General features: G+C 41.6%; 2 protein-coding genes across 5 annotated transcripts in view; one reads left to right on the forward strand and one right to left on the reverse strand.

The window, feature by feature from the left end:
• Nucleotides 1-14,789, reverse strand: part of gprc5c (G protein-coupled receptor, class C, group 5, member C) — a 79,191-nt gene that overhangs the window by 37,578 nt on the left and 26,824 nt on the right. The window lies entirely within an intron of this gene.
• On the forward strand, nucleotides 1,889-13,927 carry kcnj16a (potassium inwardly rectifying channel subfamily J member 16a). Of its 2 annotated transcripts, none has more exons than XM_069517962.1 (2): nucleotides 1,889-2,028; nucleotides 12,261-13,927. In XM_069517962.1, the coding sequence occupies exon 2, from the start codon at nucleotides 12,271-12,273 to the stop codon at nucleotides 13,519-13,521; it is 1,251 nt and encodes a 416-aa protein (XP_069374063.1). In that variant the 5' UTR covers nucleotides 1,889-2,028; nucleotides 12,261-12,270; the 3' UTR covers nucleotides 13,522-13,927. The 2 variants fall into 2 exon arrangements, with proteins under 2 accessions (XP_069374063.1, XP_019961079.2); XM_020105520.2 differs by lacking the exon at nucleotides 1,889-2,028 and adding an exon at nucleotides 7,966-8,105.

Consider the following 14,789-nt stretch of genomic DNA (forward strand, 5'->3'; position numbering starts at 1 on the left):
AAACGCCACCATCACCATCCCTAGAGCTATGCTGGTAGCATGTTGCTGGCATGGCTAAGGCAAATCATTGGATTCATTGATAATGTCATTAAATATTAGTTTCAGCCCTAATGACATAAAACAACATTTAACAGAGCCAAGTGAATAATCTCCAGAATCACTGTAGGACAGTGGTGGTTGATTTAAAACATACAGTTACCTCCTGCTGCTGCCTGGTGCAGCAGACTGAAGCCTCAGAACAGAAAAGGAAAGGAAATGATAAAAAAAGGGAACTGCCAAGAACCAGAGTTCAAGAATGACATAAGGGGGAAGTGACTGTACAACAGCTCGTCTTTACTGTGTTGGATTGTTCTGACAGCTGCCCTGCTTTTCCCACTGTGACCCTCTCCGGTGGCAGTTAGTGGTTTGCCCTTTAGGTCAAGCCCTGTCGACTCTTTCCAGACCAACACACACTGGCAAGGGACAGAACTGCAGTGGTTTTGTCCCCTGGGACGGTGGCTTCTACATGCTAGTTTCCACCTCTCATTCTCTTGCTGCCCGTCTCTTGTCCAAGTCACATAAATCTTGAGGCCTTTCAGCAAAGTCTTCATTACTTTTTCCTCGACAGACGTGTATTCACACAGGCCCAGTTTCATGACATGTCCTCGTCCTCTCTATAGTCAAATGACTCAACACCCACTTCAGTGTTCCAGAACGTGAAAATGTATTATTTGTTTTAACTTGACTGGGACTCATGTATCTGGGTTCACAGAGTTTCTCTTGCTTGTTATCCAGCTGCCTAATTCCTCGAATCCCACAATGCCTCTCATCTTACTGTGCTTCTTGTCAGATCTTCTCCAACCCGATTCTGAAACCCCGTCTTTGATGCTGCACTGCTCATTCTCCAGAACAAATAACCATTATCTGTTTCTTATCCTCCGATTCGTCATCACCGTGGCAATCCAAGAGAGGAAACAATTAGTTTTAGCGGACGTTATTTGCAATTTCACAATATGATAATGAAAGGCCTGCATGAGAGCAATGAACACAGAGCATATCTGCAACTGACAACCAAAAAAGGTATATGTCCTTAAGGTGCTGTCGAGACCAAAAAGTGAGTGGAAACGGTGGAAAAACCCAAATGGCTGGAAACACTTACAAGCCATTCTCCTCCACTGTTTCAATCTACAAATAAACTCCAGAGACTTTTCCAAAGCTGTGTAGAAGTGAAAATGAAGGAGATTGGGGGAAAGAAAAAGTGACGTTTAATCTGTCGTTCTCATGCTACAATATGTTTGTTTAAATTCACATGATGCAACGCTACTGTGATTTCACAAAAAGACTTATCACTGCATAGGTGCATGACAACGAGCCGGCCACACGTGGGGACAGAGAAAAAATATAATGTCATAATGTCATCGCCATTAGGAAAATCTTACCTCCAGTCATTGCATAACATCAATGAACGGTGGTCTAAAAATAGTACAGGGTGAAGTTACGTACGACTACTACTATTTTTGTTAAACGAGCATCTGTGAGGGTACAGCAGAAATATTGCTATATTTTATCATTGTCTGACACAACTGACAGATGCAGGATGGGAGAGAGTAGCTCAATACTTTGGTCATAAAATCACAATTAGATATCTTCTGCTACAAGTTTTAACTGACAGATAAAGTTCAAGTTCGCAAACTGCGTGTTTCCACAGCAACATTTCCATCACATCCATGTGCTACACTCACTGTACATTTAAAGAACTGGTTACTACCGTTGAGAGCCCTGCGGTCAGCAGGGACTTTGTTCCTGACATACCATCGAGTCAGTCATTTCTGAGGTGGTGCTTAATGTGTAATGAGAATCCAGGCTCATGTTTTTAGAGACAACACTCAAAGCCACCATGAATTCCCAAACCAGCAGCAATGCTTTTGGTAGGATTTAATTTTTGGCGTTTGGGTTTAGTAGTAAAATCTGAAGAAGAACTTTTAAGAAGCAAAGGGACGAGAAGCTTCATCTCTGTCGAATTTTCTCAGGTTTCAGAGTTCAACAAAAGTAAGTGATTGTCCAACACATATTATTGTAACAAAGAGATGTTGTGCCTTATCTTTATCAGACAACATTTGTGGTTCATTGTTTCTCCTCTTCACTTAAAAAGCAGCTTGTGAATGAGCGTCAGGTCTCATTAAGCTTTGCTAAACAACACTGTTTTCCTGACTGTAAACTCTTTGGCTGTGTTAAAGACTATTTTAACCTCTGCAAAGGGCATCATGCAAAATGGAGCCAAGACTTTCTTGATGGAGATTGTGGTTGAATTAGAGGCTAAATAAGCAAGCTGCAGTCAAATCATTGAATTTCGACCTCATGCAAGGATCTAAAAATCCGCCCTGCAGAATGCTGTCAATCTAATTGGAAACTTTGGAGTTGATGTTTAAACCGAAGTCATGCAGCCAAAGACCGCAAGACGACGCTTGAAGTCGATGATATTTTTAGTGCAGCTGGGACGAGATTGTTTTAAAAAGGAAATATGTCCAAGAGATTCTCAGAGGTTTGAATCATTTTGTCCAGAAAAGACAAAGGCACAAAGTTTGGCAGAAAAAAGACTGGATGTGAAATCACTGATTGTGTGTCTTGAACTTAAAAAGACATGACATAATTGTGCAAGAAAGGTAACAGATACCGCACAAAAAACCCAAACTGTCAGAACAAAGTCAGCAGTGAAGACAAAACATAATATAGCAGTAGCTGTTGCTTCCAGCTGCAGTCGGCCTTGACAGTATAGAGCTGAGAAAGAACAGGCCTGTTTTTATAGAGGTACCTAAGAGGCTGTTTACACTGCCTGTAGAAGAGCCAGTAAACAGCACAAATAGATGAAGGAAATTGGTTTATTTGTCGGTTTCAGGCGCTTTAATTTTATAGATCCAGGCTCCGAGCACCATAAGCTCCATGGCACCATAAACCAGGGTTTACAAACCGCGTAATCTGTGATTAAAACAATACAGGTTACAAGAGATTTTAATCTTTTACGAGTCTGTTTGATCAAATTAATGTCTAAAAGAAACAGTAGATGTATTAGGAGGCTTCAGCTGCATATTCTAGGATGAGTAGAGTGTTCAAGCCAACATTGTCTGTGTGGTACTCAAACTGGCTCATAAACAATTCTGCTGAGCTGTTAGCAAGATTTAATTCATAATATATACAAGACTTGTCATTCATTAAACTTCATGTTGACTTCATAAGAGAATCCAATGACAAATCAAATATCACAATAGTTTATATTTGATTGACTGTAAATGATCAGATCCACAAATCGATTCAGCTCTTTTCAAACCCTAACAAAATGACGACTTTTGGGTAATGTACTGAAAATGAAATAAATCAGAGATGAGAAGGAGCTGAAAGAGAAAAGAATAACAGGTGAAGATGGAAAACATGCAAACTTTGCCAAACTGTCCAGCAGAGCGTTTGAGAGCCAGTGTGAAGTAGCCGTTTCCCCTGGTGGTGCTGAGCTGGATTAGCGTCACGTCACGCCTCATGAGCTGTGACATAAGAATGCTTATGAAGCTTGCACATTAACAGTTGCTCCTGAATGAAACAGGAGATGCAGTGAAATTACTGGAATCTGGCGGATCCCCAGCCAGTACAACTCCCTCCTGACAAGTTTTGTGTGTTCGTGTGTTGGTCAAGTTAAACGGGCTAACCTAAATCTTGTGTCTAACATGAATGTGTTATTTGTACTGCCTTGCTAAATGTTGGGGAACAAAGACAAATCAGGACATTGATAAGAATTGAACACAAATTTAAATCTATTATTGGCTGTGTGTAAAATACAGTGCAACTTGGGCCACATTTTTCTTTCCAACCTCGAACCGAACAAGTACTGACCAAGGTCGACTTGACATTCCCGGAAAAAGAGGAAGTTAAAGAACCATGTCAAGTTGGCAAGCCCATCCTGAATAGTATTTTTTGTCCGACCTGACCCAAACCTGACAGAGTAGTGCCCGAGCCCAACAGATGTTTAGACTTTTCTGTCCAAACCCATTTGGTTGCCATTGGGTTCAGGTCAGGTAGTCACACTCTACGTAAAGACGCCACGAGACATTGGATCCTGTGCTCAATATCTCATTCAGGAAGAAGTAGATGATTATTACCAGCAAAATATACTTTCAACTGATGACTGGTGCTGATTGCATCTGCACAGCTTTACCTTTTCCCATAGAAAGCCCGGGCCAACACCATGATGGTGTTGAGTTGCTATATACGAATTACAGTGTAAAGGATTACAAGCCTCATATTTAAAACATGTGACGAGTAAAATGGATTCAAGGATGCAGAATTTAAAGAAGAGCTTAGTTTCATAGATTAAATTATAGTTGTAGGTTGAGTTTCCCCAGTTCGCCACCTCTCATGTCTATTCTTGTCTGTCTCTGCTGTTCTCTAATAAGAGGCATAAAACAACCAATTTCAGATGCTTCCCTACTGGTAAAGATTTCCTTCACAAATGTGTTTGTTGTTTCCAGACAGTCACCATCCTGTGAACATGAAAGTGCACATGAAAGTCAGGACAGTCTATACCAGGTGAAAGCAGAGGCATGATTTACAGTAGTGCTGCTCTATTCAGAGTCATTATCAGCAGCTGAACTGCAGTGAACCGAACCTCAGCAGCTGCTTGACAGCCGACGGGCTTCCTACTGCAGAGCTGCTTGTTTGCTTGTTCTGCCTTTCAGGAGAAGACACCGAATCATTTCATGCCAACAACACAAACTCTCCAATGCAGGCATGCACGCTCAAGCCATGCAACAGTATGCAATCACACACACGCTGCACAGATGTCCAAGAGATGGACACGTGCAAACACGCTCATGAACACATTCAAAACAAATGACTGGGATGGATTACCAGGACTTCCTGAGAGGACACCCAGGAGTCCGGTGTGAAACTGGGCCACAGGGCCAAAGAAAGAACAGAAGAATTACTGCCTCACTGTTGAACACCTCCATCAACAAATTAAGATGCCATTTACATCCATATCAGTTCAGACTCAGGTAAGCTCATCTAATCACCTCGTCCCAATTCAGGGGTTTTTCCGTCGCCAGAGATTCTCGCTCTTATTGTTGCAACATTAGCTACTTTTGCACGGCTGCACTTCCTGCAGCTCAGCCATCTGCATAGCTAGCTCGTTAGCTTCATCACCTGTTCGCAATGAATCCATGCATAGGTTGGCCCAAGAAGGACGCACCTGTTGGATCCTTTGTTTCTCAGGGAAAACATTGCCCATAAATTGAGACATAAGGTAAAGTATAAGTTATTAATCAGTTAAAGTTATTAAATGTATTTTGCAATAAAGAAATAATAAGGATATGAATTCTTGAGCTATGGCAGAAAAACAAGCATTGTGACTTCACAGAGACATTTGATCGCTTTACCCTCGAGCTGTGGCTCAAACCAGCCACTAGGGACACACTTTCTGGTAGCTCTAGTGCCGTTCCTAAGCCCGGATAAATGGTGAGGGTTGTGTCAGGAAGGGCATCCGGCGTAAAACTTGTGCCAAAACAAACATGCGGATCACAAATAGGAGGAGTAGTGGATATATTGGCAGATGATCCACTGTGGCGACCCCGAAAAGGGAGCAGCCGAAAGATGAAGAAGAAGAAGACCCTCAAGCTGTGGCTCAAAAAACCGAGGACAGGACTGTGGATTCAGAGAATCTTTACATCCCAAACGTCAACAGATGAATTTGAGTCAATAACAAAAACCATCATTAGAAACTGACCCTTAACGTTTCAACCTAAATTATACAATATATCATGAATAGTCTACATTGACAGTAAATGCAAGATTCAAGCACCATGTACATTTATTTTGAGCTGAGCCTCATTAGAAAATTAAAGATTCACTTACCAAACAGTGAAGCAGAAAATGGTGGCTACCTCAGTTCACCTTTTCTATGATTCAGCTTGTCAGTCTGTTAAAAGCACAAATTCTGGCCGCACAGTTGTTTTTTTTAAAAACGTCTTCCTTTTTTCTTGAAATTTTGGAAGAAGCTCTGCGGTGTCTGCACTTCACACCCCGAAATCTTTCTGGCCTCTTTAATTTTGTGCCTTGGCGTTGTGTTCGGATGTTTGATCAGGGCTCTGCGCACAACATTGTGCTTGTGTATTTTTGTGGATCGTTTTTATTGGGAACAAATTATTTGTTTTTCCTGGAACGGAGGTGATTTGTTATGGGTCCACATTTTAAACCCCCTTTAACCCACCAACTGTGTAGCATTTACATGGACACATGGACACTGAAATTTGTTCACGTTTAAAAAATGCAGTCGGGTTTATAAAGCTGGCGCTCTTTCATAGACACTCTTAGACACCCAGAAGAATTTACTGTGAGGACGCCCCGCTGTGCTCCAGCTAGAAAAAATAAAACCACTGAATAATTTCATATGCTTTGCCCTCTTTGTCTGCACATTTTACAAAAGGTGTCAAATCGCTTACATAGCTTTGTTTTCCTGCAGCCGAGGCCAATGGAGGGTTTTGCTCTCACAGCAAATCACAGGAAGGAGATGTTTCAGGACTCAAAATCTCAAACGCTCAAACACAACCGGTGGTCATAGTGTATGGAGGCTTTTAAGCCTAAAGCTGCCAAACTTGCTAAAGATATTTTGGGCCTCAGAGATTGAACCTTAATTACTCCAGTGTTAACATACAATCCAACCTGGCTTTACTTACCAGGCAAAATGTCCACTCAGAGTGTTAACATGTTTGTGTTCTACCACCATCACAATCCACAATCCACCATCACCATTCATTTCCAATTTCCATGATCGTGATCCTGATGTGTACCCTTCTACAGTAGGTGCACACATACAGGAGAGGCAACGCTGCTCAGTAGCCATTTGCGCCGTCTTCTTCACAATATTTATACAATAAACATCAAAAAGTCTCGTCCTGAACACTGGATCCCATTTCCATCGTCCCAGATCTGTTCTTGGTGCAAAGGAAAGTCCAGTTTTATCACAATATGTAAGACCTGTGAGCCTTTTCTGCACAACAAGCTCAGGCCAGCAGTCAATAGGTTTCAGTGCTTGAAACCTGAGTTAAGCTCAATGAATAGAGTTTGGTTGCAAAGCAGTTATCAAGTGAGAGGGGCCGAGACGTCTGGGTTTAGGCCTCTATGGAGTTTCAGGCTGGGAATAAGGGATTTTCAGTCAAGCCTCACAAAGACGGGCACAATGGAGGAAGAGGGTTCACTAATTTGTAATCTGCTGGTGTGAATGAGCCGAAGCTGTTAAGAGGATATCACATTTTATAACGTAAAAAATATTCTAACTTGAGTTAATTTGTAATGACAGGGTTTTGTTTCAGTGACACTTTGATGAAGAGGACATCATTCCAGTATTTGATACCGAAATGGTACAAAATAAATACATAAATAAATTATCTTTATTCTTTTCAGAAGCACAATTGATGCATCAAAGACTCTGAAGGAGCTGGAATTAAGAATGGTCACTTTGTCTTTGAGTTTCATTGTCACTTTTGCAACAAAGTGAATTCACATTTAGGATCAGGTTTGTTTTAACTAATGCTGATTCGACATCAGTAAAAACCAAGCTGATCCTTTCGTCACTGACCTCTACTGCATATTGTCTGTGTCATAGAGCTGCTCGCCTTCTCAGGAGCATTTGAAAACAGGTTAAACAATCCATGTGATCGTGTCACATTAAATGTAGAAAGTTAACGATCCACGATTCAACCTGGTGAGCATGTTTTTTTGAACCAGGACTTAAAGTATTGAGATCAGGCCGGCTAAAGCTGTCAGTTATAATTCATCAACATTAAGCAAACGTATACTCAAGTCCTACGCACCTGAATGGTGCAAGAGCTCTGAAAACAAAGGCCAATAAACACCTGCATTCACCGAGTGCATACCCACAACACACAGTACACTCACCTGTGTGTGTGTGTGTATGAGTGAAGCCATGTGATGCTGAAGGGAGGTGTTAAACCTTCAGTTTTTGCGCTTCACAAGTGATACAGCTCAGACCAGCAGGTAACTGTTGTGCTACTGTTCAGCTTGGAGACGTTCAGCCCAGGTTCAGACGTTCCTGCAACAGATTCAGCGTTTATCTTTAGAAAAAGGTAGGAACTGAGCTGGGAAATGTCTTTTTGTTGCTTGTATGCTGCTGCAAATTTCAAGTCAACTTAAAAATCTGGAGGATTTGAAATGTAAATGATTTTCTGCACATTTTGAATTGCATTAGTCATTTTTTGGTCTTAGATATTTATTTAAATCCAAACTCCTCTGGAAAACTTAACTGTAAGTTCTTCAAAAACTGATTTTTGCATTGGCTGATTATTATATAAACCACCTATACAGCTTTTACATAATCAAGCATTGCTGCTTGTTTGAAAGTGTTGCTTTGCGCCAAGAAAAAAGATCAAGATAATAGGTGAGTAAAGCTGGTGGACAGCAGAACAATCAGAAATCTGATCTACAGCATGAAGAGCCCGGCACAATTCCTATGTTTGAAAAAAACAAACAAAACAAAACGTGGTCAGGGTGATAAGTAATGACTGCGATCAGGTTTCAGAATGACATCCAAACAAATTCAGATTTCAACAATGAGAAAGAAAAGCTTACTGTAATGTGAACAGTGTATTGGTGGATTAAAAAAAGGATTGTTGCGAGAAGAGTCCCTGCTTCACTGCTGACACAACAGAGCCGACTCTGTTTCATAAATATGCATCTATTGATCTTTTAAACAGGGAATCATGCAAGACTGGAGATTCTGAAGGTCACAATTGGCCGTAAAGAAAAAAAATATAGAAGCCACAAAGAAGGAATCAAAAAGTGACCTGCTGTTGTTAAACAGTTCCAGACTCATTTAAATTCAGCATCACGAGTCTAAAATCAAACCGAAGGCCCCGAACAGAGAGAGACACTGATGCCAGAGGAGAAATGTACATCAGAGAGGTTCAATCCAGCGTCTGGTTTCAGGGGCTTACTGCTATAAAAAGCAACGTTAAGCGACTTCCGAGGAAGTAAAACAAAAACAATCATGTGCTCTGGTTGACTTGGTACTTTGAAGCTTGGATTAAACATTAACCTTCAGGAACATGCTTCTAAAATATGAGACACAGTGTCCTAACTTGATACTGGACGTCTCCACGCTGAGGTATTTAAGCTGCACTTTAAGAACTCGGCTTTAAGGGACTCAGGCGTCAGGAGAAGCTTCAGTGCAGATCAGCAGATTTGACACTTGTTTCCATTTGAGGAGCAAGTGTGAAGCTAAGGAACTTGTCAGGATGGAAATGTTGCTGCAGTGCCGCACTGAGGCTTTTGAAGGTCATTGGAGGTGGCAGAAAGCCTCGGGGCAGGGCAGCGATTAGCCACCCATGTACACGGTTCTGTTCCAGTGAACCACAGATGGGTGGCACAATGTAATTTGCAGTAAGTGAGCATGTAATGGAGTTGTAAGTGCCCTGAGCAGGAGAGGAAACATGCCAATTGCCAAAGTTATTTCCAGAGTTCATCCTTCTATTCCTGGTGTTACTGTGGATGACAGAGCTTCAGTGCAATTTATTGTTAATGAAAGGTATCACAGCTTTGTTCATAGAGATTACAGTGGAAACTTTACACTAAAGGTCAGTGTGTGTGTGTGTGTGTGTGTGTGTGTGTGTGTGTTTTGGTTCTATTTGGTTTACTTCGTCTGCAAGGGGTCTTGTTTTGTACACAGAGCTGCTTGTTCCAGGTTCCACACATGAGCAGAAGGAACGTAGAGAAAACAGCTCGACCTGGTGGGTGGGCAAAACACAGGGAAGGGAACCAGCGGAGATTCATGTGCTGCTGCTATTTGTCGCGTGCTAGCCTGCGCTAACGTCCATAAAGTTGTTATTGTCCACACGGACAGTCAGACCTCATTGTTTCAACTGCAGTTGTGGACATTCCCAATGGCTTAGATCCAGACAAAGGCAAGAATTTCTTAAATTATTTTTCACTGATTTCCCAGAGATTAAATCACAGATCTTGATGTAAAAAAAAGACAATGTATTTTAGTCTGAATCACCGATCCAACATTTCCACGCTGGTAACGTGGCTAAACTGAGTGATTATGAAGGTATTCACCAACTCATTGAGTGTTATTTGATTCAATATTTCAGATCTAGTACTGACACTTACATTGATGCATTCATCCAAAGTACAGCAGAGAAAAGCAGAAATGAATTAAATCAGGATTCATCTGTTTTGGACTCCTGGATATTGCTGCAGAGGAATCACAGGTGACTGCAGGCGCTTGCACTTTTCATCCTCAGAGTAAATGAGTTGATTTTAGACTGATAACCTGTGAATTCTACAGTAACTCAGCAACTCTTGGTTTTCCAGCAGGATTCTGCGTCTTTTCTTCTTTCGTCCATATCGGGGTATTTAGGGAGGGATTATGGGAAGCCAATAGGACGTTATTTCTATGACCTCATGGAGTGAGTTCCATGCTCTGGCAGTGCGGATGTTTGCTGTTGCCAGGAGAAAGTAGAGTCTGTGACTGGAGCCCAGTTCACTCAGTCAGATAGCGGTGATTCAAACCCCATTTGTTTTGGGCGTAGAGGATGCTCTCAGTGGTTTGGCTGTGATTGATCCTTCCTCTGCCCGTGATCGCACCATGACACTATTCCAGTTTCCACATTCAATTTTCCCTTGCTAACTTAGACCAGTTCAGTTCTGTGGCGCTTCCTTTATTGGCCCTCTGACAGTTGTTTGACCTCCACCCAGAAAAAAAGCACTTGGGCCATTGCTTTGGACAGCAGCAAACCTTTGAATGGAAACATGACTGTTTACAGAGAGTTTAAAGTTACAGGGGCAGAAGATGTCTTATTGCCCAACCACGGACCGCCTGTCACTACACAGATATTAAGCAGAATTTAAGACCTCCAATTACAGAATTTTAGCAGTTTCCTGCTCCAATAAAGTAGAAAACCTATTTATTATTCGGGTGCTTTTTTCTGCTACAGCCTCTGTATTAGATAGAAATATATTATTATATTCTTGGTTGATTATACAAAATTACAAAGTAAATTAAGTTGTGCATCACCAGCAGAAAAAGAATAAACGGCAGTCCAAGGGAGGAAAAAGGGTTTTGTATCTCAGGGCAACTGTCCCATTATGATTAAATGTATTGACACAGTACAAAGCGACAGGAAAAAGAGAATCAGACATGGTAAACATTCCCAGATTGTTATTGTAAAAATAGACAGAGCAATCACAGCATGGTCAGAAAACTAAGTGGACGACTCAATATGCCACAGCAAGATGTGATCAGCCAATGAGTTTAATACATGGAAGAATCTAATGTTAATTGTTGGTGGACGTCTTGTTTTCTGTATCAGAGCAACAGGGCATCTGGTACAGTATCAAAACATCACTGTGCATTTATTTTCATATCAAGCTGCAACCCCCATCACTGTAATTTGTGCATATAAAAGCACATCTGCAATCTAAGTCTTCAGATATATGTAGCATAATAAAGTAAAATGTATTATTCCTACAATACACATGTCAGTTAGTGCAGCAACCTCATCACAGCCACCATGGAATCTGGAGTTGTCTGTCAGATTTGTGTTGTCAAAGTAGACTCCTGCCTTCTCATGTGGGTCAGAGACAGATTTGAGTGTTTTAGTCTCGTTGGCAGAGTCGTCCGTCTGCTGCTGTGGCCATAACCTGCTTCACTCTAATGACCTTCTCTCAGGGAAAGTTTTGGGCTGAAGTACAATACAACACACTGCACAGATCTCAGGCCAAATTGACAAATATCAGAAGGTTGTTGATTTGGGACTCGTTGGTTTATACTTGACACCAACACAGATATCTGGGGCAGAGTCTGGGGTATTTACCCAGAACAGAGAAAATATTTTAATTATTCCCATGCCTCACTCAAACTTATCAAATCAAAGTTCCATTAACTAAGCAATGTGCAAGGATTTACTGGTCTGCTGTGATTATTTTGTCATTGTTGCTTAAAGCCATTATGTGCAGAATTTTAAATTTCCATTTGGCAGTTGGGGCAGAAAGTAGAGCCTGACCAAGTTAGATATTAGATATTGGCCGTTATGAACCATTCACAGTCATATTGGTTTCAGTGTTAATGTTTGAAAAGATGTTCACTTATGTTTACATTTAATGTAAAATATATACTTTCTCTATCAAGTTTGGTTGCATTTGTGTTTTCGTCAATGTAATGATAATGTTTGATTTTATCTTGATATTCCGATGAAAACAATTGTCCACCTTCTCCCCTACAGACTCTGGAATATGCAGAAATATATATCCGTGAGCGCTAATGATGATGTCGGCGCGAAGACTGAAAATGGATCTCAACCTAAGAAATACCGCTACGTACGTAAAGAGGGCAACTGTAACGTCGTGTTCCGCCATGTTCCAGAGGAGTGGATGCTGTTTGTGACTGACATCTTCACCACCTTGATTGAGATCAGATGGAGGGTGATGTTTCTGATCTTCGCCCTGTCTTACATCCTGTCCTGGCTCTTCTTTGGCATTCTCTACTGGGTTATTGCTCTCGCTCACGGAGATATCAGAGATGAAACAAATGAGCCCTGTGTGTCAGAAGTGCATAGCTTCACAGCTGCTTTCCTCTTCTCGCTCGAAACTCAAACCACCATCGGCTACGGCTTCAGGGGCATGACCGAGAATTGCATGATTGCCATTGTGATAGTCACTGTACAAGATGTCATCAGCTGCTTCATTGACACCTTTATCATCGGAATTGTCGTCGCCAAAATGGCGTCGGCCAGAAAGAGAGCACAGACGGTGGGCTTCAGCAACCGTGCAGTCATCAACCTTCACAACGGTTACCTGTGTCTTTCCTGGAGAGTCGGGGACTTCCGCAGACACCACCTAGTGGAGGGGACGGCTTGTGCGCAGATAGTCCGCGCCACAGTCCATGCCACAGGGAAAGTGGACGTGACCTATGAAGACCTAGTCATCCAGCAGAGGGAGATCATCCTAGTCACGCCCACCACCGTCTTCCATAAGATCGAACCCGGCAGCCCGCTGTACAAGATGAGCTTGGTTGATCTGCGTAAAGCTGACTTTGAGCTGGTGGTTTCTTTTACCTACACAGACGACTCCACAGGTATGCTGCACCAGACCCGCACCTCTTACACTCCACCTGAAATCCTCTGGGGTCATCTCTTCCAGGAGATGATCAGGGTCAGTAGAAGGAACTACAGAGTGGATTACGTCCTGTTCAACCACACTGCTAAGGTGCTGGTGCCTGAGGTCAGCGCTGAAGAGTATGAACTTAAGAAGCAGCTGCGTCCCTCTCCTCGGCATTCCCCGCGACATTCACCCAGAGCTTCCCCAAGGCCCTCTCCAAGGTCACAACGGAAAAATCAGCAAGAAAAACTATTGAAACCTCCAACAGTGACAGTGGAACTTGTGAGTGACAGCCACCCTGAGCCAACCCCTTCACCTTCACAAGCAGAGACTAAACAACAGGACACTCTGACTTTGCCAAATGACCTCACAAGTAGTGACGTATAAAGCAGAGCCATCATATTTTGTGTGTCTTTAAAGAAACCACTGCTACAGAGGAATATATTCAGAACACTACGCATTAAGAACAATAAATGTTCTGGCGTCTGTGGTTTTTTAGAATAAAATTAGTTTTAAATATCAAAGACTGAACTTTTAGACTTGAAAATTCATTCATTCCAGTCAAAGCAGTCAATGTCCCCTGGAATGGTTGTTACCCCACTGCAGGTCACAGAATCTGATATATCACATCGAACAGTGTGACAGCTACGCTGCAAGCCAATGGAAGATGAGTACATCATACATAGAATAGAGATATTAGAACATTGGATATTTGAATGTGTCTGATTTTATGAAAATTGCTGCAGAAGATCATGTGATAAAATAAAAATCACCAGAACAGTTAGTAAATGGACCTTTGTGTTGGGATTTGATTATTCCTGCCGATCAATCAAGAGAAGAGAAAAAGTTATGCTGAGATTGTTTTTATATTCTGATCTTAATCTTATCTGACAGGATCGCTGCAGTCCTCACCTGCGACCATATAATGTTTGAAGCACGAGGACGTTCATTTGGTTCTGGTAGTAATACCATGATATTACCTTGACAACCAAATAAACTGGTTCATTTTCTCCAAACAGAAAAACTAATACCCCCCCAACTGACAACACGTCAGACTCCATCTACAAACAAATCAGACTAAAGTAAAGGTAGACCCAGCCCACGTAGGTGATGACAACAGGATGTACACATGTCAGGCAAAATTCCATAAATTACTGTGTGAAACTAAAACTAACAGATCAAATGGGAAAAACAGAAAACACACTGTTCAGACTTTTAGGTGTAAAACTGCCCTTTTAGTGTGTGTGTGTGTGTGTGTGTGTGAGAGAGACTTATTTAAAAAGGTCTGCGTTATGTCCTTCATGTCCTCCATGATATTGATCAGATGTCTGGTCTGTGCTGATGCTAAAATAACCAGAATTCACAGCGGAGACAGCACCAGCGTCCCTTATGTGTAAAGTCAAAGTTTATATAAAACACATGGAACATTCTCTTCTACGCCTGTGGTGGTGGAAATGCATATATTTAATATTTTTTATATGTAATGATTAACAAAAAGTCGAACTATTCAAAAACCAGTTCACACACAAGTAGTTGAATTAATCTGTGATGTTTATTGTCTTGGACTTTAGTGAATACTATTTTGCATCCTCAAATACTTTATGAAAAGTGTGGGGAGGATCTGATGCAACAGAGTGACCAAATGTGTTTCTAAT

The sequence above is a fragment of the Paralichthys olivaceus genome, chromosome 21 (assembly GCF_024713975.1).
Source record: "Paralichthys olivaceus isolate ysfri-2021 chromosome 21, ASM2471397v2, whole genome shotgun sequence".
NCBI lineage: Eukaryota > Metazoa > Chordata > Actinopteri > Pleuronectiformes > Paralichthyidae > Paralichthys > Paralichthys olivaceus.

Coding starts and splice junctions, on each gene's coding strand:
- kcnj16a (XM_069517962.1), top strand. CDS start 12,271: ATGCAGAAATATATATCCGTGAGCGCTAATGATGATGTCGGCGCGAAG.